The sequence below is a fragment of the Melitaea cinxia genome, chromosome 15 (genome assembly GCF_905220565.1).
Source record: "Melitaea cinxia chromosome 15, ilMelCinx1.1, whole genome shotgun sequence".
NCBI classification, from domain to species: Eukaryota; Metazoa; Arthropoda; class Insecta; order Lepidoptera; family Nymphalidae; genus Melitaea; species Melitaea cinxia.
Genome location: NC_059408.1, coordinates 13,367,636 through 13,392,271, shown reverse-complemented (window position 1 = coordinate 13,392,271; position 24,636 = coordinate 13,367,636). Strand labels below are relative to the sequence as shown.

The 24,636-nt window shown below is 34.6% G+C and overlaps 4 protein-coding genes across 5 annotated transcripts; 1 reads left to right on the top strand and 3 right to left on the bottom strand.

Annotated features, from left to right (window-relative positions):
- Positions 1-51: 51 nt before the first annotated feature.
- LOC123660096 (ragulator complex protein LAMTOR3 homolog) lies at positions 52-2,707 on the top strand. Of its 2 annotated transcripts, none has more exons than XM_045595205.1 (3): positions 52-155; positions 397-589; positions 2,153-2,707. In XM_045595205.1, the coding sequence occupies exons 1-3, from the start codon at positions 133-135 to the stop codon at positions 2,291-2,293; spliced, it is 357 nt and encodes a 118-aa protein (XP_045451161.1). In that variant the 5' UTR covers positions 52-132; the 3' UTR covers positions 2,294-2,707. The 2 variants fall into 2 exon arrangements, with proteins under 2 accessions (XP_045451161.1, XP_045451160.1); XM_045595204.1 differs by having other exon boundaries at positions 131-327.
- Positions 2,708-2,871: 164 nt separating this feature from the next.
- On the bottom strand, positions 2,872-10,055 carry LOC123660185 (glyoxylate reductase/hydroxypyruvate reductase-like). Its single transcript, XM_045595285.1, has 7 exons — positions 9,910-10,055; positions 7,097-7,242; positions 6,405-6,594; positions 6,005-6,168; positions 5,158-5,322; positions 3,823-3,948; positions 2,872-3,296 (listed from the first exon to the last, which is right to left on the bottom strand). The coding sequence occupies exons 1-7, from the start codon at positions 10,053-10,055 to the stop codon at positions 3,175-3,177; spliced, it is 1,059 nt and encodes a 352-aa protein (XP_045451241.1). The 3' UTR covers positions 2,872-3,174.
- A 7,366-nt stretch (positions 10,056-17,421) lies between these two features.
- LOC123660098 (glyoxylate reductase/hydroxypyruvate reductase-like) lies at positions 17,422-19,037 on the bottom strand. Its single transcript, XM_045595206.1, has 2 exons — positions 18,747-19,037; positions 17,422-17,590 (listed from the first exon to the last, which is right to left on the bottom strand). Exons 1-2 carry the CDS (start codon positions 18,880-18,882, stop codon positions 17,469-17,471), a joined length of 258 nt encoding a protein of 85 aa, XP_045451162.1. The 5' UTR covers positions 18,883-19,037; the 3' UTR covers positions 17,422-17,468.
- LOC123660184 (glyoxylate reductase/hydroxypyruvate reductase-like) lies at positions 18,929-24,636 on the bottom strand. Its single transcript, XM_045595284.1, has 6 exons — positions 24,563-24,636; positions 23,410-23,558; positions 20,994-21,183; positions 20,229-20,389; positions 19,406-19,570; positions 18,929-18,963 (listed from the first exon to the last, which is right to left on the bottom strand). Exons 1-6 carry the CDS (start codon positions 24,634-24,636, stop codon positions 18,929-18,931), a joined length of 774 nt encoding a protein of 257 aa, XP_045451240.1.

Sequence of the window (24,636 nt, the reverse complement as noted above, 5' to 3'; positions counted from 1 at the left end):
TATTTGAAGAACGCTTTTTCTCGGTGACTAAAAATACGACATAGAATTAAAAATTGAATATCAATTTATTATCATTTATCAACAAGTCAACAACAGAGAAATATGCAAAATTTCCAATATTTACGTTATTAAATGTCAGTGTCAACTGTCAAGCGGTAAATAATTTTGGTATTTTGGAGTGTCAGTGGTACAGCTGATATATACTCTTTGCAGCTGATTCTTAGATTTGTTATTAGTATTTCTTTGTTTTATATTTGTAAATAAATAAAAGTATATAAGGAAGATGGTTGATGATTTAAGAAAATTTCTAAACCATTTACTTGAAAAGTAACGCCAGTACTATAAATAATTATATAGCTTCTGATTTTCCATAACTGATATCTTTTTTTTTTATAGAGTTAATGGTTTACATTGTATATTAATCACTGATCGTGATGGAGTCCCTGTAGTCAGGTCAGTAACAGAAAAAGCCCCTCAATTAGCTTTGCGGCCGAATTTTATTTCCACATTCGGCATGGCGACTGATCAAGCAAGTAAACTTGGGCTTGGGAAAAACAAAACTATCATATCTATGTACTCCAGTTACCAGGTAAGTCTCATTATAAGTAAATATTATTTGAAAATAATATTGTCATTACTAAGTTCTTGCTGATCCTTCTCAGCAGAATCTACAATCGAAATTAGTAGCTTTACATTAATCATAATAATTTTATAAAAATAAGGTATAATTTGTTAAATGATGATTCTAATCTTTTGAAGCTTACTTGAATAAAACAAAATTGACTTTATTAAACTGCTCCAATGCTACTGCACATTTTATTGAAAAATGATTTAGTAGTCTCACCATGCTTCAAAATATACTAATTATATATCATAGGAGTTGATGGTAATATTGCTTGATGTAATATGTTGAGGAAATAGTTTATTCGTATTTAATATGTACGATTTTTATTTTTGTGTTACCCACAATTAGGAATTCTAAACATTTTTGAATATCATATCAAAAATTGACCGCTCCAGCGGGATTCGCTTAAACCGAAAGTAAAAATCATCATATCAAAAGTTTCGCTCTAGTGGTATATCGTTCCATAGCTTAATTGGCTAGAGCGTCGACACGGTATGTCGAAGACGCGGGTTCGAATCCCGCTGGAGCGGTCAATTTTTGATATGATATTCAAAAATGTTTAGAATTCCTAATTGTGGGTAACACAAAAATAAAAATCGTACATATTAAAAATAGCATGGTGTCGTCTCCTGTCAAAGATTTTCATTGTAATATGAAACTTTGAATAGTTACGAGTCTCTGTAAAGAACTCACTATAGACGGCGCCACGGTTCGCTTAAACCGAAAGTAAAAATCATCATATCAAAAGTTTCGCTCTAGTGGTATATCGTTCCATAGCTTAATTGGCTAGAGCGTCGACACGGTATGTCGAAGACGCGGGTTCGAATCCCGCTGGAGCGGTCAATTTTTGATATGATATTCAAAAATGTTTATTCGTATTTTCTAATAAAGTTGCAATAAAATTTGGTTGTATTATTTTTTAACTGGCTGGTTTTGATACCATGAAAAGGACACTTTAAAATTGAAATTCAAAAGTAAAAAATAGTTTTCCAGTACTGGGAGAATCCAGCAAAGAAATTTTGATACATTTTTAAGTTTTATACAGCTGCTGATTATACTCTTCATTCTTTTGTATAATCAGCCAAACATGTGGTCTACAGTGCTGTAGCCATTTTGAAACCCAGCCTGCTCCGGTGGTTGAAATTCGTAGTCTTGTGGTGAGACGATATGTAATGACCGTCAAAAAAATTGGTATAATTAACTAACTATTATGTGAAGAGTTGGAATTTTGTTTCCTTGTAAAAGTGATTTTTTGTATAGGGTAGTCCATAAAAGTTTGGGAACCTATGATTTAGTGTATACTAAAATGAAATAATTCAATTATTATTTGAACACATATGATTGTACTGAATTTACTGCAATTGTTGTTTTTATACAAAGTTGCGGTGACATTGTAGACACTATGTATCTATGGTCTCAAGTTAACATTGTGGAAATATCATAAGTTTCAAAATGACAATTGGGGTAAGTCCCATACATTCAGTATAGCAGTGACCATGAAATCTTTAAAATTAATATTTGTTTTAGGTAATACAAATGAATAAGCTGCCATTAGTGATAACATTCATTGGTAGTGATAATTGTAACACAGGACATATATTGGCATTGGAAAGTCAAATAGATCCATTCCTTAAGGATCTGGGAACAATTGTGGCCGATGCTCCATGAGTTTAAATAAATACACGATGTTTCTATATTAATTAAATTTATACAATGACTGCAATATATATAAAGGAAGTCTAGATTCATTTATTCTTTTATACTCTTAAAGTTAATATGTAAAGTATGTATAAACATAAAATAAAGTTATAGATATGGGCGTTGGTGCATGCATTATGAAGAAGCTACTAAATACTCTATTAAGTTTTTTACTTTCTTAGATACTAGGCAAAATTTGCAGTATCATTACGACACATTAAGAAACTCGTAACTTTTTTTTACTTGTTGCAATTAAATCATAGTAAATAGTGTCTAAGAAATGGGTTTTGTATCGTTTCCTTGATATAGAAATAAAAATATACTAACACCAATAAGGTAGGTGTGTGTTGCTTAAGTGTAAATAAATATAATGTAAATACTCTATAATGTCGTATTTATTATTAAAACAATCAGTTATATATTTTGAACATGGGAATAAAATGTAAAACTGTCTTGGTAATATGAATAATAAATAATTGAAATGCATTTTAATTTTAAAATTATATTTAGCAAAAGTAGAACGGATTTTGTGTAATAATAAAAAATGGTATTTCGAAATTTCTTTAATTAAAATATATTTTCAGTAAATTGTTTGAAAAATACTAATGAATGTTAATTTTGGGAGCATTAATAGAGTCATAATAGGCATATAACTTATTAGGTATGTAATTCGGAAAAATTAGTCAACAATACGTTATGAAAAACTATTAATAATTCAAATATTTCTATTATTGAATAAAATTTATGACGTTTCTCTTTCTATATAACATTTTTTTTTTGAGAAATATACAATATATATTATATCACAAGAAAATTGCTTTTATTACAGTAAATTCTCTTTTAATTATAAATTAAGGTAAGACAGGAGTAATCAAAGGTTTGCCGGTAAGTCCGTTGACGACGTTGTTAGCTGCGAGCACGGCCATATCGTTGCGTGTGCGCACCGTCGCACTACCGATGTGAGGTAGGACGACTAAAACGAGACGAAAACAACATTACATTAAGAATACAAATTTGTAATTTGTAAAAATTTCGGTATTTCGGACAAAATTGCAAATCTAATATTCGAATAAAATAAAAATGTATTAAAGCAAGTGAAATAGCCAGATCCTTAGTAAATAGTAGGTATACTTCAAAATTATAATTTTATTAATGAAATTATATAATTGAGATTCAAAACGCAAGAACTGATTACTATTAATAAATAAGTATTACTTGTATTAACCAATTGTAATTTTTACGATCAACTGTACCTATGTATTAAAAAAATGTTTTAAAAAAAATTTATTCCAAACAAATATACGTATAAAAATGAAAATAAAGGCCGGTTCCTATTTAAATAATAAGTAATAATTAAAAAAAAAAAAAAAAACGATTTGTTTTGCTCACGAACTGTTCAATTTGGAACATTAGCCCTTAATTTTGAATTTTTCATTTTGTAATTGTATAGTACTTAACTCGGCTTTCATTGGTTAAACGGAATGCAAAAACGTCCTTACATAAATTAGGAAGTGACAAAAGTTTGTGGTCCTTCGGCAGAGGCTCAGGAGTGGTGACGTCGAGGCCCGCTGCGTAAATATCATTGTTCTTCAATGCCTCGTATAAGGCGTCTTGGTCTACCAAATCTGTAATAAAATTTTTGAGTAAGTTTAATTTTTATGTTACACATGTATAACACGTGGATACAAATGATACGTGTTGTATTGAGCATTTCTAAGGTAAAATCGAGGTTCTTAATTCTGTTCCATTTTTTATGTGTTACATTGCGGATTGTCAATTGAAAATCCCTGCCCGCAGCCGCCACCGTTGGCCAGCCACCAGAAATCGCGAATATTTCGCTTTCGCCTCGAATTCCACCTTTCTTGGCGCGACCGTGTCCGATTGTGGTTCTACAGCTTCGAAGCCGCCACTCATGACCAGAAAAAAGGGGAACAACAACGAGCGCAAATGAGTAGAGAAACAAGATATCGAGCAAATGTCAGACCTTCTTTACAACCTATTATTATAATAACCTCCACACTCCTCCCGTCTTCGGCCTGTGTATTTCAAAGCCAGCAGTTGGATGGTTATCCCGCCACCGGTCGGCTTTTTAAGTTCCAAGGTGGTAGTGGAACTGTGTTATCCCTTAGTCGCCTCTTACGACACCCACGGGAAGAGAGGGGGTGGCTATATTCTTTAGTACCGTAGCCACACAGTACATGAATATTATTACAACAACTATTTTAATTAATTGTACCTAAGTGCTATTTTTTTTAACATTTTTAACTGTACCGTTAATATCACTACCTATCTCTTTGTATTATGTTTGTATTACACACAATCATATTGCGTTATTAAAATGAATGGAAAGACGATTGCGACACTTGTACTTGAAGGTCATCCTAAAAAACGAAATGCAGTTATAATAAAATAAATCATACGAAGTCTTAAGCATTCATAATTGCTTGACACATTTTATTGTATTAAGTTATTAAGTTCCTTATACTCTTTCTTTTCACTCAAATCCGTTTTGATTTTTAGTTGTATAGTTAAATTAAAAAAAAAAAAAAAAAAAAAACTATGCCGCAGTTTCATGGCCAAGGCTCTAGACTTTGAGAAAGCGAGTATCATATATTATTTTGAAATGAGCCTTTTTGGCTCTTGTATCCACGGAGCCCTGGGCTTAACCCCATTTAGCCCTTAGGTAGTTTCGACCCTGATTATAAAGGATACCAAAAATATAAAAATAATATAAATACTTACATAATTATGTTGATTGTTATTTCCTCTCAAACTTAATTAAAAAGTCAACGTAAATATATATATATATATATATAATAAATAAGATATTTTACCGCCACGTCCAACATTGATGAGGATGGCGTTCTTCTTCATTTTCCCGAGGGTGGTGCTGTTGATCATGTGGCGAGTTTCATCGGTTAATGGCACGGATAATACCACAAAGTCACTTTGTTTTAACAGATTGTCGAGAGATGTAAATTCGGCGTTCAAGGCTTTGGCTGTGGAAAAATATTTTGTGAAGGTTATTTTGAATAATTGTCATCTTGTCTCGAATAATTTCATGCCGTATTAAAATATCATTCCGAAGCTCCTTAATGAGAATACTTGAACATTCTAAACTATTTCATTTTACTACTTACAAAACCAACTCTTTATTTTTTTTTATGAAAATGAATATGAACTATGTATTTCCGACTAGATGTGACCACAGCACGTGTATACAAATTGGAATAAAGTATCTACTTAAAATCTATAGTACCTACCTACAATTCCTACAAAAGATGTTAAATAATACAATTCTTACAAGATATGCTGATGAGAAGCTGCCACTAACCCATAAAAAGAACTCGAATCAACAAAAAGCTGTCGAAAACCCCAGCGGTAATTTCACTCGTACGTTTTCGATGAGATAGGTTGGCCAACAGATTTCGTTTATTATAATGTGTAAACTAAGGTTTTAAGCTTTAAGCTTTTTGTAACGCAGCGTGGGACGTCCTCCGGCCCGTTGGATCGACGATCTACGTAAGATTGCCGGTGTAGGCTGGATGAGGATTGCGGAAAACCGGGATGTCTGGCGCGAATAGCCTGAAGTGATGAAGCTTTAAAGCAAACTGAGACGTGAAAATAGAAATATTATTATATATTTTATTTATATTATTATTATAGAAATATTTTATTTACCTTCTGGTTTCTCTCTATGTCCGGTGTAGAGGAATTTACCAACTTCAAAGCCGGACAGCCTCTTAACAGTCGCCTGTCCAATACCACCGAGACCGATGATTCCCACAGTGCTGCCTCTAATGTCTTGTCCGAGACCCTTGTCGAAATCTAATATCCATTCACCCCTTAAAACAGTATCGAGAACGTAATTTTCTTGTGTTAGAATTTTAAATAGACAAAAATCAATTTTAATTTATATAAATGTTATCAAAATAATTTAGTATTAACCGAGCTCTTTACAGTAATATTCGAGACCCTATTAAAAACCACATCCAATTTTTTTGAAAACAAAATGACGCATAACAAAATTAGTACTAGCAATTACGTCATAAAAATAAAAAAAGTTCCTCGAATAGATTACCTACGAACATTTTCTAAATTCTCTGTGAATCGTCTAGCCGTCCCAATTATTAATCCAACAGCAATTTCAGCAACAGCAGAACTCAGGACGTTGGGTGTGTTCGCTAGCTTGATTCCACGAGCCTTCAATTCCGGAACATTGCAGTGGTTGTAACCAGCGGAAACCGTGGCCACCATTTTAAGTTGAGGACCTATGTAGTATGTTAATTTGTTATTTTTTTTTTTAAATAGGTATGCGATTAACGAAAATTACGTTTAAAATACAGTAATGGATGTCATGATAAATAATAAGTAAAAGTAATAATAGTAAGTATCATATTTCGGTCTGCCAATATATATTAAATATAATATAATTATATAATATAATTTATAGATAGCTTATCTTTCCGTCTACAAAAATTACATCGTGATTTTTAGTCGTTGAGTAGAGACAATTCTTGATATTTTCGATTTTCGGAGATTTTTATGTGAATAATGCCATTCCCAAAAGCCAACCTTTGATAGGTAGGTATTTAAAGGTATTAATTTAAAATTTTAAATGAATTTAAGCCTATTTTTGAAGCAGTAGGTAAATAGGGAATCACTTAAAAACTTTTTATTGAATACATTATTTAAAAAAAATAGTTACTATACCCATTCATAATTATGTAGGTACCTATATTGGAGAATTGCTGCGCTTGTAACAGTACTCACCAGCTGCGTCCAGTAATTCCTTCGTGATGGGATAATGAGTGATCCATACAAGAGCAGATGCACCAGGAACATATTTGAGCAGTTCCATATTATTTACAGCGCCTTCTTCGCCAAAATGAGTATTTGGGCTCTTGATAACTGTGAAACTGTTTTTTAGTCATCTTAATATACCTACTAATAACTGAATTGAACTACTGTTTGTGTACTAATACTGTTTTCAAGCAGTGTTGAGTTTCTGTTGGTGAGTAAGGTGACCAGAGCTTCTGGGAGGAATTGGGGATAGTAAAATAATAACAACAACATTCAAATATGCGTCGTTAGATTACACGTTGTTACAGAATTTGTTGAGGAAAGAAAGGTTCACTGCTCGTTCCCGGTAGGTGATAGCATGATAATATGTAGCCTATATGTTGACCCGACTTCTTAATAATATTCGTGCTAAATTTGAAGTAAATCCATGCGGTACTTTTTGAGTTTATCCCGGACATACATACAGACAAACAGACAAAAATTCTAAAAACTATATTTTTAGCTTCGGTATCGATTGTAGATCACACCCCAAGTATTCTTTTAAAAAAAATATTCAATGTACAGTTTTGACTTTACTACCATTTTATTATATGTATAGATTACTTTCTTAATTTTATTGACATTTAGCCTAATCCAGGTAAATCCATCTTGAGGTAAGAGATAGGTCCAGTCCAGTGGTGTTTTTTAAGATTCAGCGCCCTGGGCCATTTTAATTTTTAGTTGATTTTGTTTGAAGTGAAACTTTTTAGAAATCGTTTTAATTTGAAATTCGATGAAACAAAAATGCGACACGATAAAGAAACAAACATATGTCTATCTCACTCTCGTAGGCTACTTTTCAGAAATTTCATTTCTGTTGTTTGTAAACACACACCTTTTTATTCTTAGGCCGCCCATTCCATTATTCCATGAAATAATCCGATAATATATATTTCGGCTGACCTTTTGAAATGAAACTCCTTTAGAATCATTGTGATTTGAAACTCGATAAAACGAAAATGCGTCACGATAGCGAAAGAACACATAAATGTATATAGAAGACAATGAGATAAAATGCATTACTCTTCAAAACGCGTAAGAGACGCGTTTTGCATGGCGCTTAAGACCTTTTTCGCGAGACCGTGATTCGTCGATAGAACAAATCGCAACGACCTACCTTCCTACGACTTTTGAAAAGTTACACTGCTGCCGTGTGTGAATTGCGCGCACACACACTTTAATATGTACGATTTTATTTTTGTGTTACCCACACATTAGGAATTCTAAACATTTTTTTAATATCATATCAAAAGTTGACCGCTCCAGCGAGGATCGAACCCGCGTCTTCGACTGACCGTGTCGGCGCTCTAGCCAATTAAGCTATGGAACGATGTACCCGCTAGATCGAAATTTTTGATATGATAATTTTATTTTCGCTACGGCGCCACGGTTCGCTTTAACCGCTGGAGCGGCCAATTTTTGATATGATATTAAAAAAATTTTCACACACACTTTTTTAGTCATCCATTGTTGTAAAAATATCACGTATGCTCGCTCGGCTTGCGTCCCCTTTCGCAGGCCCTTTTGGCCCTAGGGTAAATAAGCCCATCCATAAGTCATAGGCCACTTTTTGTCTATAAATTCATTAAGTACTTACATAATATATTGTTTTAAGCAAACGCGATCACTTTTCATATTTAAATTTATACTTATTCGGGTGCTTACCACGTGCACTTATCACGAAGATCCCCGTGATCATGGCGATTGAAACATTGCGGAAAAATATAGGGACCTCAAAAAAACAATAAACGTGGCAATCACCCAAACAAACATAAATAGGTATAAATATGAAAGTAGATACATAATTATATCTTTGAACAAGTGCTTGGTACAGTTAGTGAGTTACGAAATTAAACAATCTAAGAGGAAAATGTTTAATAATGTCAGTATACTTGGGCATGGTTTGTTTGTGTATTTTAAAATTTTCAATATTTAAAAAAAAAAAAACTTTTTTTATATTTACTAAAATCTATCTATACACTAAAACCTTTTATTTAATAAATTATTCTATTTAAAATTAACCTAACGCGTATAACACGGATTAGATCGTTTTATGAAATAAAATAATTTCTATGTATTCATTTAAATTATTATTAGTTCGAGTAAAATCTGAAACCCTGAAGTTAGCTAGTCAACGAAGAAGAAGTTAGCAACGTGAAGTCAGCTAACCAATGAAGTAAGTAATATGTATAGGGCTGTGTTCCGATCGATATGCATTGCGACCACTTTAGAGCAGTGTGACATCAAATTAGTATACTGTAAAGCCGTTCCTATATAGCCAGCCATACTGGTTACTATTTAAAAAGGAACGCAATTCCGTATACTGTCAGTGTCAGCCGGATTTTTTGACTGAATTTTAATTTTTAATGTTGTTGTAGTACTATCAATTATAAATGCATGTCGGAACATACCCTATGTAACTTTTTACGTGCGTACATAAGTATACACACTTTTTTAATCGTTTTTATTTAAAGAACTATAAATGTAGTTAATGTATAAACATTAATTGTTTACAAATTATTAATTTCAATTGGAAATAAAGAACTCTAAGAAAAGTAACCTAAAGCACAGCTGATTTTCTAAGTTGCCTATTGGTCATTCGTTATAGATTATTACTCACAGTAGTATAGAAGTTTTTACTTAACCTACGTACTGGTACTACTAATTAAAAAAGTATGTAAGTTAAATTACTTTATACTTGGTGAGATATTGATATTTGTATTGTAAATAATGGTAATACATACTGTTCACGTAGAATCTGCAATCCACTTTCGGGATAATTGTTCGAAGACACAACAACTTTAAGATTTTTCGTCATATTTAAGGACAACGCGTCGTTCACTGGCAAAAATACGTTAACAACTGCCGCGATAATGACAGAACGTAACATTTTGATGTTCACGTAATATTTTGTTTTATCAGTGGAAGAATCACTCGAGATTAATATTTTTATCAACTGAAACAAGTAACTCTGTTGTTCTCCGTGTATTGACTTCTGATTTATGAATTCAATGCCAGAGACGATACGTTTATATATCACATAGAACGTACCTAACTGTAATTAAAATAAACCAGCGTGGGTGAATGTAGCGTTATTGAATTACAATTTTTTAAATTTCCAGCTTATGTATAGGAAAATTAAGTCTATTCTGCCTATTTACTATTATATTTTAATCGGATTTTTATTTATCTATGCATTTAAATATTTTGTATTTTTTTAAATGATTGAGATAGCTTTTGTAATCAGCTCTAGTAACCCCGCTGAAAATTCCAAATAAAAAACGATGCTTTTGTATGAGAAATTATTGTAAACTATTGTGTGTTTGAAACAGGGATTCCAAAATTTTCATACAATTTTCAACTATTTTTATCTGTTTATTATATACCGACCAAAACCTCTGCGCATTAAGTAGCGCCTCCTACGCACCCATGTTCGTCGCCAGCGGATGGAGGCGTCGTCGGCAGCCTCCTCTCTCATCCGCTCGTCATTCTCCTTCTGGGACATTACTGTCTCGCAAAAGGAAACCATCGCCTTCCAGGACTCATCGTCGTCGAGCATCGCGGTGATGACGCTTGGCAGTGACAATTCCTTTCCGAGGACTGTCGTCAGATCGCGACGCAGCGCCGCCCATCTCGGGCACACCTGTGTGTGCTGGGCCGAGTCCACCGCCACGATCTGTTTTTATCTGGGTTATTTGGATCCAGATAGATCTATCAGCAATGAACGCTTTGATGGAATGTGTCTAGGTTAAAATACATAAATGTATAGAAAAGAAAGTATGAGAATTTAGTGGAAGCCCGTGACACTCACCTAGGGAGGAGAGCTGCTTCACTTCGATCGAATTATTAAAAAATTTGCGCCATCTGGTTTGGTAACAGGTTACTACTAGCTCTACTAATGCTTTACTCATTTACGATGCTATATTGGCTGCCATTACGCTGGTTTGAAAGTGAGCGAAGAAAAATATTTTTCTAGTTTCTGATAAGAAAATAGAATTTTTGGCATTTTAACATTTCTCTAATAAATGTAAAAGTAAGTAACAACTTTCAAATCTAAATAACTGAATTAATAAACACGGGAGACATGATCAGTGGTGGAACTGACCCTCGGATAAGTTTTACAGAAAACTGAATATGTTGTGTTACTTTCAGGTATTTGTGCCATGCCATTTCAATATAAAACAAAAGGACCTTCCGCAGAAGAGTCACAAAACAAAAATTGCGATGAAATTATAGCATAGACAGAACCACTTTACGTCGATACATTAAAAATACAACGTCAGTAGCGTTTGACGATAAGGGTAGATTTGTATTTAGTAGACTCTCAAATTTCTCTTCTATCTAGTAGAATCTCAAATTTTAACGATTGTAAAAGAAAAGCTTTTAATAGAGTATACATAATATCATCATCATCACAACAGCCTTTCGCAGTCCACTACTGGACATAGGCTTCCACAAGTTCACGCCAAAAATCGCGTGAACTTATGACAAAGCCAGCCCTGCGGTCACCAACCTGCCTGCCCAGCGTGGTGACTATGGGCAAAACACATGAGTTTACGCCAATATAGTATACACCTGTAGTAAAATGAACTATAGCCTAACTCGAATACAAGCAATTAAACTATCTTCTTTTATACAACTAGGTCGGCAAACAAGTGTACTACCTGATTGTATGCAGTTACAATTATAAAAAACATCTAGATAGTTGGACAAAAATTGTTCAGCTGGAAAAGACTATTAGATCTAACACCCAGTGGTAATGGGATGTGTGCGAAAAAAGAACAACAAAAGGAACAAAATACGGAAAAAGCTAGTGTCGGGAAAACGAAAAAAAGAATTCTTCAGGATAGTGGGCGTAAAACAGCATCGGCAGATGGTCGTAACAAATAACAGTCGAACAGAAAAAAATATCGTTAAAAAAGAAGAAGAAATTACAATATAGACCACATATGAAAATAAAAGTTTTGTGCGTGGTTACGGCAGTAAAGAATATAGCCATCCGCTCTCTTCCCGTGGTTGTCGTAAGAAGCGACTAAGAGATCAAATAGTTCAATTACCACCTTTAAGCTATTAAAGACGACCGATAGTGGGATAAACATATAGCTGTTGGCTTCCAAATACAGAGGCCGAAGGCGGGCAGCAGCGTCTTCGGTGCGTCAAAGCCAGCCTTGCGGTCATAAAGCCGCCTGTCCAGCGACCACGCTGACACCATAGATACCAATCTATGGTAGCCATGAGTTCGCGCCAAAAATGTTGGCCCTCATTTCCCGGCAGCCCCACTATTCCTGGCTACGGCAGCGGTCGCATCACATCACCGAACTTGAAGTAGAACTAAGTCACATTAAGTGAAGCATACTCTGGTTATCTGAAGTCCGAAGAGAGAGCGAGATACTGATAGCAGTGAAGTTGATTTGGATAAAGGTCTGCAGTTTGATAGCCGTTGGTATTGTTTTGTATGCAAAATAGACCAAGTAAACATAAGGCCGCATTTCGTGCAAGAGATATTATGTTCAAGATATATGCGTTGGGATGACATATGAAGATAAAGAAAACCTTGACATTAAAGATAAAAAAACTCACAGTTGACCTTTTTAGTGGATTGCTATAATATTATACATGTTTATATTAATTTATATGTTTGAAATATATTTAAAAAAAAATGTTATTTTACATATCAGGAATATTGAAGACTGATATTGAATTCATATCATCATAAGAGAAGATGCCTTTTTATAATGTGTAATTTGTTTTTAATGTTTTTGTATTTTTATGAAATAGTTTGTTTTATATAACAAATACGCGACACGAAAATTTTGTATATTAAGAATATATATATTCTTTATTGTACTTTAAAAAAACATACTTTTTCTGTAATATATACATTCAAAATTAGTAATATAAAATACATAATTATATACTTAACTACATACACACATTCATGTACATATACATACATTATTACCTGCATTCATACATACACAAATACAAACATTAGGAGTATAACAATTATGAGAGGTTAATGACTTCGCGAAGAGATGATTCCTTAACTAGTCTTTGCAAGCATAAATTGAAGTGCTTATTTGGACCACTTGTTGTTGCAGCACGTATTGTGAAGGAAGCAAGGAAGATAAGGAAGTTGGTGTTATGTCTGGGAACTTCTAGCATCGTGTGATGCAAGACCTTCTAGAACGTGTTGGGGTAGGAAGAAGATGGAAACGGGACCGAAGGTAGGAGGGAGAATTTTGGTCATGGGTTATTGTTATGTCTATCTTATTGGCGCATTGGATGGTGCAGTAGCAGGGATGTGCTTTTCAAACTCTTCCATCCGGCTATTTAGCAAAGAAGAGCTCCTCTATGGACTTCAAAACTCGTTCAAGTGATGAATCCATTTCATTTAGTGTATGAGAGAGGTATTTATGACGACTAGCCCGTTAGCGCAGTTTGTAGTGACCCTGCTTTCTGCTCCAAGGTTGTGGGTTCGATTGCCTACCCGATTCTGAGTGTAATAAATATTTATTTATATATTTATATATGTATTATTTACGAGTATAAGTATGGTTATCGAAAAAAAAGTAGCTATACCACTCGGCTTTTATCTATAACATAAGCAATAAGTTGCTTACTTTAGGAACAGACGACCGTGTGTGTATTGTGTAGATATTTATTATTATTATTGCCCAATACATAATAGATACATCATCATTGCAGCCTTTACAGTCCACTACTGGACATAGGCCTCCACAAGTTTACGCCAAAAATAGCGTGAACTCATGTGTTTTGCCCATAGTCACCACGCTGGGCAGGCGGGTTGGTGACCGCAGATAGATACATATATTATAATAACTACTTATATATATAATATAGTAAATTTACTTATACTTACATATATAAATATAAGCGGGTGGAGGAATACGCCCGCCGGGAAATCAAACGGCCGGGGGTTAGGGCTGTAGGCTGAGAAACCGGCGGACAATCCTAGCCGAGTCAAGTAACACCGCCTTCTGCATCCTGGCTGCGAGCGAACCGTCCCGGATCCCCAGTTGCCTCAGATGGTGAGCGAGGCTAACCGGGATCAAACCGTTGGCAGATATTACGATAGGGATTATTTCAGCGGACCCCACACCCCACATGTCGACAGTCTCGTGCGCCAGATCCAGATATTTACGTTTTTTCTCAGACTCGGCTTTCACGAGGTTGTCGTTATGCGGGACGGTGATGTCCACTAAAAATACCCTCGACCGTGCCCTGTCCATCACCACGATATCAGGCTTGTTCGCCAGTATCGTCCTGTCTGTGGCGATAGGCAGGTCCCAGTAGAGCCGGACTCCGTCGCGTTCGAGTATTATTATTACAGCATTTTCTTGAATGAGTAACATGTTGCTGTCTTTATTTTTATTACATATTCAAGATAGATTTTTACGACATATTTATTATTTTCCCTTTACAATTATATATGGTCACCACTATGGTCAATTCTCCGAAGGGAACATTTCAACCACAATCCAAAAAAAAAATCAAACTTACTTACATCTCGAATTAGTAGTACGTTTAAAATAACTTTGTTTACCTAAACCTTGTATATATCTGTTTTATATTTAATTAAATATCATATTACATTTTATTAAATATCATATATAAAATTCTCGTGTCACAGTTTTCGTTGCCATACTCCTCCGAAACGGCTTGACCGATTTTGATGAAATTTTTTTGTGCTTATCCGGTATCTATGAGAATCGGCCAACATCTATTTTTCATCCCCCTAAATGTTAGGGGTAGTCCACTCCTAAATTTTTTTTTTTATTTTTTAGACAAAATTTTTAATTTCTATTTTTTTATGATACAACATTAAAAAATACATACAACCCTAAATTTTCAACCCTCTACCATCAACCCCTATTTTTAATAGCGTTTAGCGGCAAGACAACGATTGCCGGGTCAGCTAGTCTCATATATTTAATTATATATCAGTTTTATGCCTGTTAGAGTAAAAAGGGGTTAAACTCTCCCGGACTACCCGTACCAAGTTAACATTTATGTATTAAAATCAATGTAATAAATATTATATATAAAAGTTCATTTCTTGATTTTTGGAATGGAAGCAAACTTATGCCACAATTGTTTAATATAGCATTTCAAACAATCAATCATATATAATTACATTTGGATTTAAAATATTAGTGAGTTAACAAGGGAAAGGATTTTGTATGTAACCAATAATTGTGTTGCTCGCAAACGGAAAAAAAACCGACTTCAATTAAATCGACAAGTATCATTACAGCCTAAACAGTCCACTGTTGGACATAGGCCTCCACAAGTTTACGCCAAAAATAACGTGAACTTATGTGATTTGCCCATAGTCACCACGCTGGGCAGGCGGGTTGGTGACCGCAGTACTGGCTTTGTCGCACCGAAGACGCTGTTGCCCGTCTTCGGCCTGTGTATTTCAAAGCCAGCAGTTGGATGGTTATCCCGCCATCGGTCGGCTTCTTAAGTTCCAAGGTGGTTGTGGAACCTTGTTATCCCTTAGTCGCCTCTTACGACACCCACGGGAAGAGAGGGGGTGGCTAAATTCTTTAGTGCCGTAGTCATACAGAATTGACAAGTAATACAACGTAAGTAGACGAAAAAAATTAACAAATGCACTAGTCGTCACTACGATTTTCGAGGGTTTCCCTCGATTTCTCTAGGATCCCATCATCAGATTCTGGTTTTCTTATCATGGTACCACACTTGGGATATGTCCTTTCTAACAAAAAAAAAATCATATAAACGACGAAGTTATCCCCGAACATACATAAAAAAATATAAATATACGGTCGAATTGACTGACCTCCTCCTTTTTTGAAGTCGATTAAAAAACAGTGGCAGTTCATAATTTCTTTATTATCATATTATCAAGTAAATTTTTTTTATTTATTATTAATTAAAAAATTTCATATATATCAAGTAAAAAATTACAAATACCTAAGTACGTTTTGTTTTTCAAAATAATTATTTATTAACAATTTTTACAGACACATTTAGATTTAGTGTCCATTTCGCCATAAGGTGATACACACAATTAACGATAGTCAAAATATATCTTTTACAAAAAAAAAACTACACAATACTACAAGAAAGTTAAGGTGGCAAAAATATCAAGCAATAAAATAGAAAAATACATCTTAACATTAGGTATATTACAAACTTAGGTGATGTACCCAATGTTATAAACAACCTGAAGAGGAAAGGATACCGGCTCTTTCTCCATACAAACGTAGTCGACTGTTTTCTCCCTGGATAATGACACTAGATCAAATATTTTTTTAACATAGCACCTTTAACTGCCATGACCATGCCCCTATATTTTGGTTTTTTTCATATTCTTATTATCATAGAGAGTAGGAGTCTTCAAAACCTAGAAATATTACCTAATTTTTTATAGATTTTCAGACACTCATTAAAGAAAAATTATGCATATTTACAAAAAAATGAGAACATAGGAACATAGGGCTGAAGGTTTTTTTAGTTACATAAAAAAAATTAAAAAAATTGGCATGTTTTGGGGAGAAAATAGTCGACTGCGAAATGTTGTTTTGGTCACTAATTATCTACCTGAAACGGTCTGAGCTGCAGTTGTCCCTTTTTTGTATTAGGGCGCGGCGGCAGCATACAGCGAGACAGGGACATTTTGTTCAAAAACCTATTTATCAAGTCTCTCAGGTACCATTTCCTCTTATAGTCAAAATATTAAGTAACTCAAAATTTCTAGTGTCTCGGTAGATATATCTTCCTATTTCATCCTCAGCCTTAGTAAATATTACTACAAATAATACAAAGTAATGCCCATAGTATAGGCCGAGAGAAAAAAAGCCGGAGGAAAAACCTCTTGGTACTCTTTCAAAAATTTAAAGTCATATATAAAATAAAAACGCAACAGTATGACAATGAAATGATCAGGACAAACACAAGACAGCCAATCATGTGTGCCAAAACCACCACATGCCACCTGCTCACAATTGGTAACTGTATCTATTTACAGGGCGGGTCAAAATTCGGGGTCATCAATTACAGGGAGGGTAGTAATTTTTTTAAACGTCAGTAAAGGTAAAGATTGAACCGCAGCCGGAATCTTATTATATATTAAGATAGACATTCCTATAAATGAACTACTTTTTTTTCTGAGTCGACACGTAGGAAATGTTAATTTGTGGTCGTTTTTGAGTATTACATCTTTTCGGGCGTGTCGATCACTACGACTAACAAATAAATGCCTATTTTTTAACCGAGGTTTGTGTGTGAGGTTTTTCCTTTTTATTATAAATTAAGGTAAGACAGGAGTAATCAAAGGTTTCCCGGTAAGTCCGTTGACGACGTTCTTAGCTGCGAGCACGGCCGCTTCGTTAAGTACGCGCTCAGCCGAAGCACCCGTATTGGGCAAAACAACTGAAACAAAACAAAACACCGTATATTTATTGCCTGTTCCACCAGGTACGGATAAATCTGACAGAAGACGATATCCAAGAGATAATTTTTTTTAATGTATTATTCTTTTTCACTATCAATTTTCATTGTTTTTTTGAGATATTTCTATTCGCAAATTTTAACCTAAAACTTTTTGTTTTGTTTAATACTGTTACAAATTATAAGGAATTTTGATATTTAATATAATTAATTTAATAAAAGCAGTTAAAATAATAATTGTAATCTAATATATAAAATTCTCGTGTCGCGGTGTTTGTAGTTGAACTCCTCCGAAACGGTTTGATCGATTCTCATGAAATTTTGTGTGCATATCAGGTAGGTCTGAGAATCGAACAACATCTATTTTCCATCCTCCTAAATGTTAAGGGTAGTCCACCCCTAATTTTTTTTTAATTTTTAGAATAATTATTTTTATTTTTTATTTTTTTATGATACAATATTAAAAAATACATACAACCCTACATTTTCAACCCTCTATGATCAACCCCTATTTTTAAAAAGCGTTTAGCGGCAAGACAACGGATGTCGAGTCAGTTAGTTTATGTATAATAAGAATGTATTTGGAAGTAGGATGAATATCAATAAGCTAGCAGCTAGGCTTAGAATTAAGTATGATTCAAGTGCACGCTTCAAAGAAGGCGTCGAGCGATGAGGAACTGGAATTTTTTACAGAACTATCGACAAAGCGAAACGACTCTCAGAAAATAATATTATAGTCATGGGAGATTTTAACACCATAATAGGTCAAAATAATCCCAATGAATCCGCCACAGGTAAACAAGGCTACGGAGATAGAAACTGTAGACCAACTTAGCTATTATGATCAACTTAAAAAAAAAGAAACAATGATGGATTTGGAGATCGCCTAGCGGTTTAATAAAGAACGAATTAGATTACATTCTAACAAACTTACACAGAAACATACAGAATATTACAATATAAATATACAGGTTGTAAACATTACCTATTAATATTAAGCATTCTTCCCAAAACAAAAAGTCGGAGCAGATTCAGCCAATGCCTCAGATCCTAATTAGGATTTATTAAAAATCAAACAAAACAGCTTTACTTTATTATCTATCTATCTTATTATTTATCTTTCTCGTATTGTACTCACTTATATTATTTAATTCCAACAACTTGTGATCCTTTGCTATAGACGCAAGTGTGCAGTTGTCGATTCCCGCCGCAAAAATTTTTTTCATCCTCAAAGCCGCGTATAAAGCGGGTATCTCTATTAAGTCTGTAATCATATTTAGTCATAGTTAATAAGTATAAATAAGCAATCATATCCCATACTCAATGTAATATCAGGATATCTAAGTCATCAAGATCTATAATGAATATGAATTCTACTTAAATTTATTTCTGAAATCATCATTCCAGACTATTGCAGTCCACTGCTGGACATAGGCCTCCACAAGTTCGCGCCAAAAATGCGTGAACTCATGTGTGTTGCCCATAGTCACCACGCTGGGCAGACGGGTTGCTGACCGCAGGGCTGGCTTTGTCGCACCGAAGACGCTGCTGCCCGTCTTCGGCCTGTGTATTTTAAAGCCAGCGGTTAGATGTTTATCCCGCCATCGGTCGGCTTCTTAAGTTCCAAGGTAGTAGTGGAACCTTGTTATCCCTTAGTCGCCTCTTACGACACCGACGGGAAGGGAGGGGGTGGCTATATTCTTTGGTGCCGTAGCCACACAGCACTCTATTTCTGAAATGAACTCACAATACGTAAACATCACAGAAGTAAATATTAAAATAAATAAGACATTTTACCTCCATGTGAAACAATGATGAGGACGGCGGTCCTCTTCATCTTCTTGATGTTTTGGTTGTTGATCATGCGGTAAGTTTCACTGGTTAAGCGCGCGGAAAACACGATGAAATCACTTCGTTTTAGCAGATGGTCGAGAGATGTGAATTGTGCGTTAAAGTTGCTGGCTGTGGGAAAGCATTTCGTACAGTTTATTTTTAATGATTTTTATTTTGCTTCGCTTAAATAGTCTTATCGTAATGGGGCTTACGAGAATGTTCCTTGTGTTTTTTTTTACAAGATTTTTTTGGTACATTTCAGGAAAATCTAATATTGATCCATAATACATATATGCTAACTAGCAGTCTATCAAATAAGTGTAAATATAGACATCGATAAGAAAGTTAATAAAATGTTCAGAAATAATGAATGAATGAATAATGAGTGATTAAAGAGTACTTAGGTAGTAAGTAGTAAGGGAAAAAAAACCGTCAGCGTCGGATCGCGTCCTAGTTTTATTAAGCAGTCACAGGAATGTCGATCTGTAGTTTGTATGACAAATCGCCTGTGGTATTAACATAATTATAATGCATGTTTAACAAAAGCCATGGGCATTTCGAGCCCGTGGATGTATATTGAAAAAAAAAAAAAAAATTGATCCAACAATAAATATATAGATTGATCGTTAAATAGTTATCAAAATTTCAAAAATTGTAAATATGATGAAAAAAAATAGATTCTAAAAACTTTAATGTTCTAAATATTTCTTTACATGGTGATGTAGCTTCTGATTTTTTATCAAATTTATAAATTGCCACAATTATTTTAATGAAATATTTTAATCACCTTCCGGTTTCTCTCTAGGTCCAGTGTAGTAGAATTTTTCAACTTCAAAGCCAGATAACCTCTTAATAGTCGCCTGTCCAATGCTTCCGAGGCCAACAATTCCTACAGTGCTTCCACTTATTTCTTGTCCAGGTTGTTCGGGACCTATTTCCCAGTCAACCCTTAAAAGTATCATTATAGTAATTATTTATTTGTTGTTGTGCTGTGTGGTTACGGAATTAAGAATATAGTCACCCCCTCTCTTCCCGTGGGTGTCGTAAGAGGTGACTAAGGGATAACACAGTTATAAGATAACATTGTTATTATTAATAGTTATTAGATAACACTACCACCTTGGAACTTAAAGAGCCGACCGATGGCGGGATAACCATTTACCTGCTGGGTTTGAAATACACAGGCCGAAGACGGGCAGCAGCGTCTTCGGTGCGACATAGCCAGCCCCGCGGTCACCAATTCTCCTGCCCAGCGTGGTGACTATGGGCAAAACACGTGAGTTCACTCCATTTTTGGCGAAAACTTGTGGATGCCTATGTCCAGCAGTGGACTGTATTAGGCTGAAGTGATGAATTATTTATTTGAATAATATAAGCATAAGATAGATAGAAATCCATTATTCGAATGAATAACATTATATTTTGATTTTGAATTTGTTTTTGCACTAATGATATTCTTCGACTATTTTTTAGAATCCAATAAGAAAAATCTTCGCGTAATAACATCCGTTTTCGAGATTCTATAACAAAAAAAGTTTTATATCTAGATTACCTGCGATAAGGTCTCAAATGGACCGCGAATCGTTTAGCCGCTTCAAAGATAAGTGCGACAGCAACTTCAGATACAATAGAGCTCACGACGTTGGCCGCGTCCGATAGTTTGATACCACGAGTTTTCAGTTCCATGATATTGCAATTGTTGTAACCAGCGGAGCACGTTGCCACCATCTTTAGTTGGGGACCTTAAAATAGAGCACGTATGCCATAAACGCCTGTAGGACCTATACAAATATTTGTTACGTGCGGACATTTTACCCGCGGTTAATATTATAGCGCTATTGTGCGAATGAGTCATATTTTACTGTTTATTGAAGGCATATAATAATAGTTATAATAACAACAATATGCTCATCTCTCAACGGAGTTCTCATTTCGTTTGTATTCTTTTTTAATCGAAAGGTGATGCTTGTTATGTATTCCCATTTAAATATAATCGAGATATGACAGGTACATTTTGAGCTATTTCTAATAATATGTATTTGCTTGACTATTTTTTCATCAACAGTCGTTGTATTATACCTGATAGATTTTACTGGGTTGATTGAAGATTCTTTTTTTAATCGTAAGCTGGCGCTAGTAGTAGAGCACATGGTTAAATTGAAAGTTAATTATGATCTGACTGATCTGAGATTTGAGTTATCTATACATCTATAGATATAATAAAATGGTAGGAAAGTCAAATCTGTACATTCAATATTTTTTTAAAACAATACTTGGGGTGTAATCTAGAATCGATATCGAAGCCAAAAATATAGTTTTTAGAATTTGTCTGTTTGTCTGTAGGTATGTATGTGCGGGATAAACTCAAAAAGTACTGCATGGATTTATTTCAAAGGACCCCGCACAATTTGTATGAAAAATGGCTCTCGGCTAAATTGGCTGAAATTTTGCATAGGGGTAGCTTTCAACATGCTGATCGAAAGTTTCAAGGGGCACAAAGCCCCAAGTTCAACCCATGACCCTCTACAACCTCCCAAACCCACAAAATGCACTTTACAATAATCGACTGCAGTTTTGCGAAGAGATAGGCACCAACATGCTTAACATTATTCTAAACTATACCCCCTCAAAATAGACCCCCGACTACCTACAGCTCAACCTCCCACTCCCACCAACGCTTATTTTAATTAGCTTAAGTTTTTGAAAGAGATGGATATCAAAATGCCAGTCAAAAATCTCAGTGAACAAACCCACTGCAAATCGTGCACAGACCCCCACGGTTCCATCTCATACCCCCAATACCTAATCCTCTACAATCCGCCCACCCCTTCTAATTCGTTAATTATTTCGATATTAAGATTTTGTACTTCACGATGTGCAGCATCTAGAGTAGTATGAAGTAAAGATTCATCTGGATATTTAATATGTTGTTGGTGTCGGGCGTATCCTAAATACCATAAGACGCTAGCAACATGCGCGCAAGTACCTAGCGTACGTGCTCCACTCTGGCAGGTGCAATAATAGCGCAAAATGACTTCTTCATCATCATCTTTTTCTTGATTCTGAATATTTTGATCATCTACTCCATTCACGAGTCTTTACTCAATTTTAGGGTGGTTGGGGGTTTGTGTGGGGGGTCGGGGTTGATTTTAGGGGGGGGATGTCGATTGAGAATTTCGACCAGCATGTTGATATTCATCTCTTTTAAAAACTTGAGCTAATTAAAATAAGGGTTGGTGGGAGTGGGGGGTTGATCTGTAGGTGGTTGGGGGTCTATTTTGAGGGGGTATAGTTTAGAATTATGTTAAGCATGTTGGTGCCTATTTCTTCGCAAAACTGCAGTCGATTATTGTAAAGTGCATTTTGGGGGTTTGGGGGGTTGTAGAGGGTCGTGGGTTGAACTTGGGGGTTGGTGCCCCTTGAGACTTTCGATCAGCATGTTGAAAGCTACCCCTATGCAAAATTTCAGCCAATTTAGCCGAGAGCCATTTTCCATACAAATTGTGCGGGGTCCTTTGGCACGAATATTATTAAGAAGTCGGGTCAAGATATAGGATTCAAATTATCACGCTATCACCTACGGGGAACGAGCAGTGAACCTTTATTTCTTCAACGCATTTTGTAACAACGTCTAATCTAACGACGCATATTTGAATGTTGTTATTACGTTAATACCCATGCTATAAGCTAGCTTCATACTAAAAATAAAGACATTCTGTAGTATATTTAGTATCAGCATTGCACCCGTGCGAAGCCGGGGCGGGTCGCTATTCGCTAATAATTCGTATTTACTTGACTATTTTTTCATCTACCCACATTGTATTACTGGTGGATGTAATTAAAGTCTGTTTTTCGCGAGCAAACACAATTATAACTAAACATTTTGAAAACAGAGATAGCTACTACACTCACATTATATATTATTGATATATTGGAAGTTTGCCGCAATTGCGAGAGTGAGTACTTACCAGCTGCGATCAGTAATTCCGTCTGGATGGGATTTGGAGACATCCATACTAGAGCTGATGATCCAGGAATAAGTTCGAGCAGTTCTTTATTTGTTTCAGTAACGTTTTCTGCCTCGAAATCTGGGTGTCGGTTTTGAACAACTGTGAAACTGATTTAATTCATTTTATTTATTTATTTAGTTTTAGTATACCTATTTACTTTAATTAAGTTATTAGTGTGTATTTCAATGACCTAATTCCATCATCATCATCATCATCATTATTTCAACCTATCACAGTCCACTGCATACAGGCCTCCACAAGTTCGTGCAAAAATGGCGTAAACTCATGTGTTTTGCCTATAATCACCACGCTGGGCCTAATTCCGTTAAACTTTAATTTTCTTTACTTTTTTTTATTGTTAAAATTAAATTATTACTATTCCAGGCCAATATCCTCAAACTAAAATATGATATTACTATTTATGTTTAACACAATATATAGGTATAGAAAAAAAAAAACAAATCAGAAAGCACCATTTTAACTCTCGATTTCACAATTTTGTTAATTTTTTGATATTGTTACATTTAGGTTACATCTACCCTCATTAAATTAAATTTTATTTAATATGTGACTGTCTATAAAATATTACCCATTGCGATAACCTGTTTAACAATTATTTACAGTCGCAAGTTAACAATAATATACGTTATGAATCCCTTTACTTATACGCGAGTTCTCGCGATTGTGATTTTAAAAATTACCAATATTTCAGCAACGGGCCCGTCAATGTGGTGTCCGTAACAATGCCAAAATATTGGGGATTTCAAAATGACAATCACGGTAAATCCAGTATAAGTAAAAGTATTGATAATAACCGTGAAAGATTAATTATGTATATACAATTACGTATATCAGTATAACAATATCAAAAGCATTAAATGACAAATCTTCGTAGGTGTAATGGCAGAAATTACATTTTTAACAATTGATTGAATAGGCACACAATGTGTACTTGTTATATAAATATGCAAAATCACAAGTTAAAATTAAAATAGAATTGATATATGATGGTTATTTAATATAAAAAATACCTGTTAAGTACCAGTGTTAAAAAAAACTTTTTGATTTTTTAAATATTTCTATTAATAATGCAAATAATTGTGATACATACTGTTCGCGTAGAATACTCAATCCACTTTCGGGATAATCATTCGAATACACGAGAACTTTCATATTCTCCGTCAT

Coding starts and splice junctions, on each gene's coding strand:
- LOC123660096 (XM_045595204.1), top strand. CDS start 284: ATGGTTGATGATTTAAGAAAATTTCTAAACCATTTACTTGAAAA. Junction 328..396: donor CTAAACCATTTACTTGAAAA/GTAACGCCAGTA, acceptor TTTTTTTTATAG/AGTTAATGGTTTACATTGTA. Junction 590..2,152: donor CTATGTACTCCAGTTACCAG/GTAAGTCTCATT, acceptor TATTTGTTTTAG/GTAATACAAATGAATAAGCT.
- LOC123660185 (XM_045595285.1), bottom strand. CDS start 10,055: ATGTTACGTTCTGTCATTATCGCGGCAGTTGTTAACGTATTTTTGCCA. Junction 6,595..7,096: donor GGAATTACTGGACGCAGCTG/GTGAGTACTGTT, acceptor CATACTACATAG/GTCCTCAACTTAAAATGGTG. Junction 3,949..5,157: donor CATCAATGTTGGACGTGGCG/GTAAAATATCTT, acceptor ATTTTATTACAG/ATTTGGTAGACCAAGACGCC.
- LOC123660098 (XM_045595206.1), bottom strand. CDS start 18,882: ATGATTACAGACTTAATAGAGATACCCGCTTTATACGCGGCTTTGAGG. Junction 17,591..18,746: donor GTTGGAATTAAATAATATAA/GTGAGTACAATA, acceptor GTTTTGTTTCAG/TTGTTTTGCCCAATACGGGT.
- LOC123660184 (XM_045595284.1), bottom strand. CDS start 24,636: ATGACGGAGAATATGAAAGTTCTCGTGTATTCGAATGATTATCCCGAA. Junction 21,184..23,409: donor GGAATTACTGATCGCAGCTG/GTAAGTACTCAC, acceptor CTCTATTTTAAG/GTCCCCAACTAAAGATGGTG. Junction 18,964..19,405: donor CATCATTGTTTCACATGGAG/GTAAAATGTCTT, acceptor TATTCATTATAG/ATCTTGATGACTTAGATATC.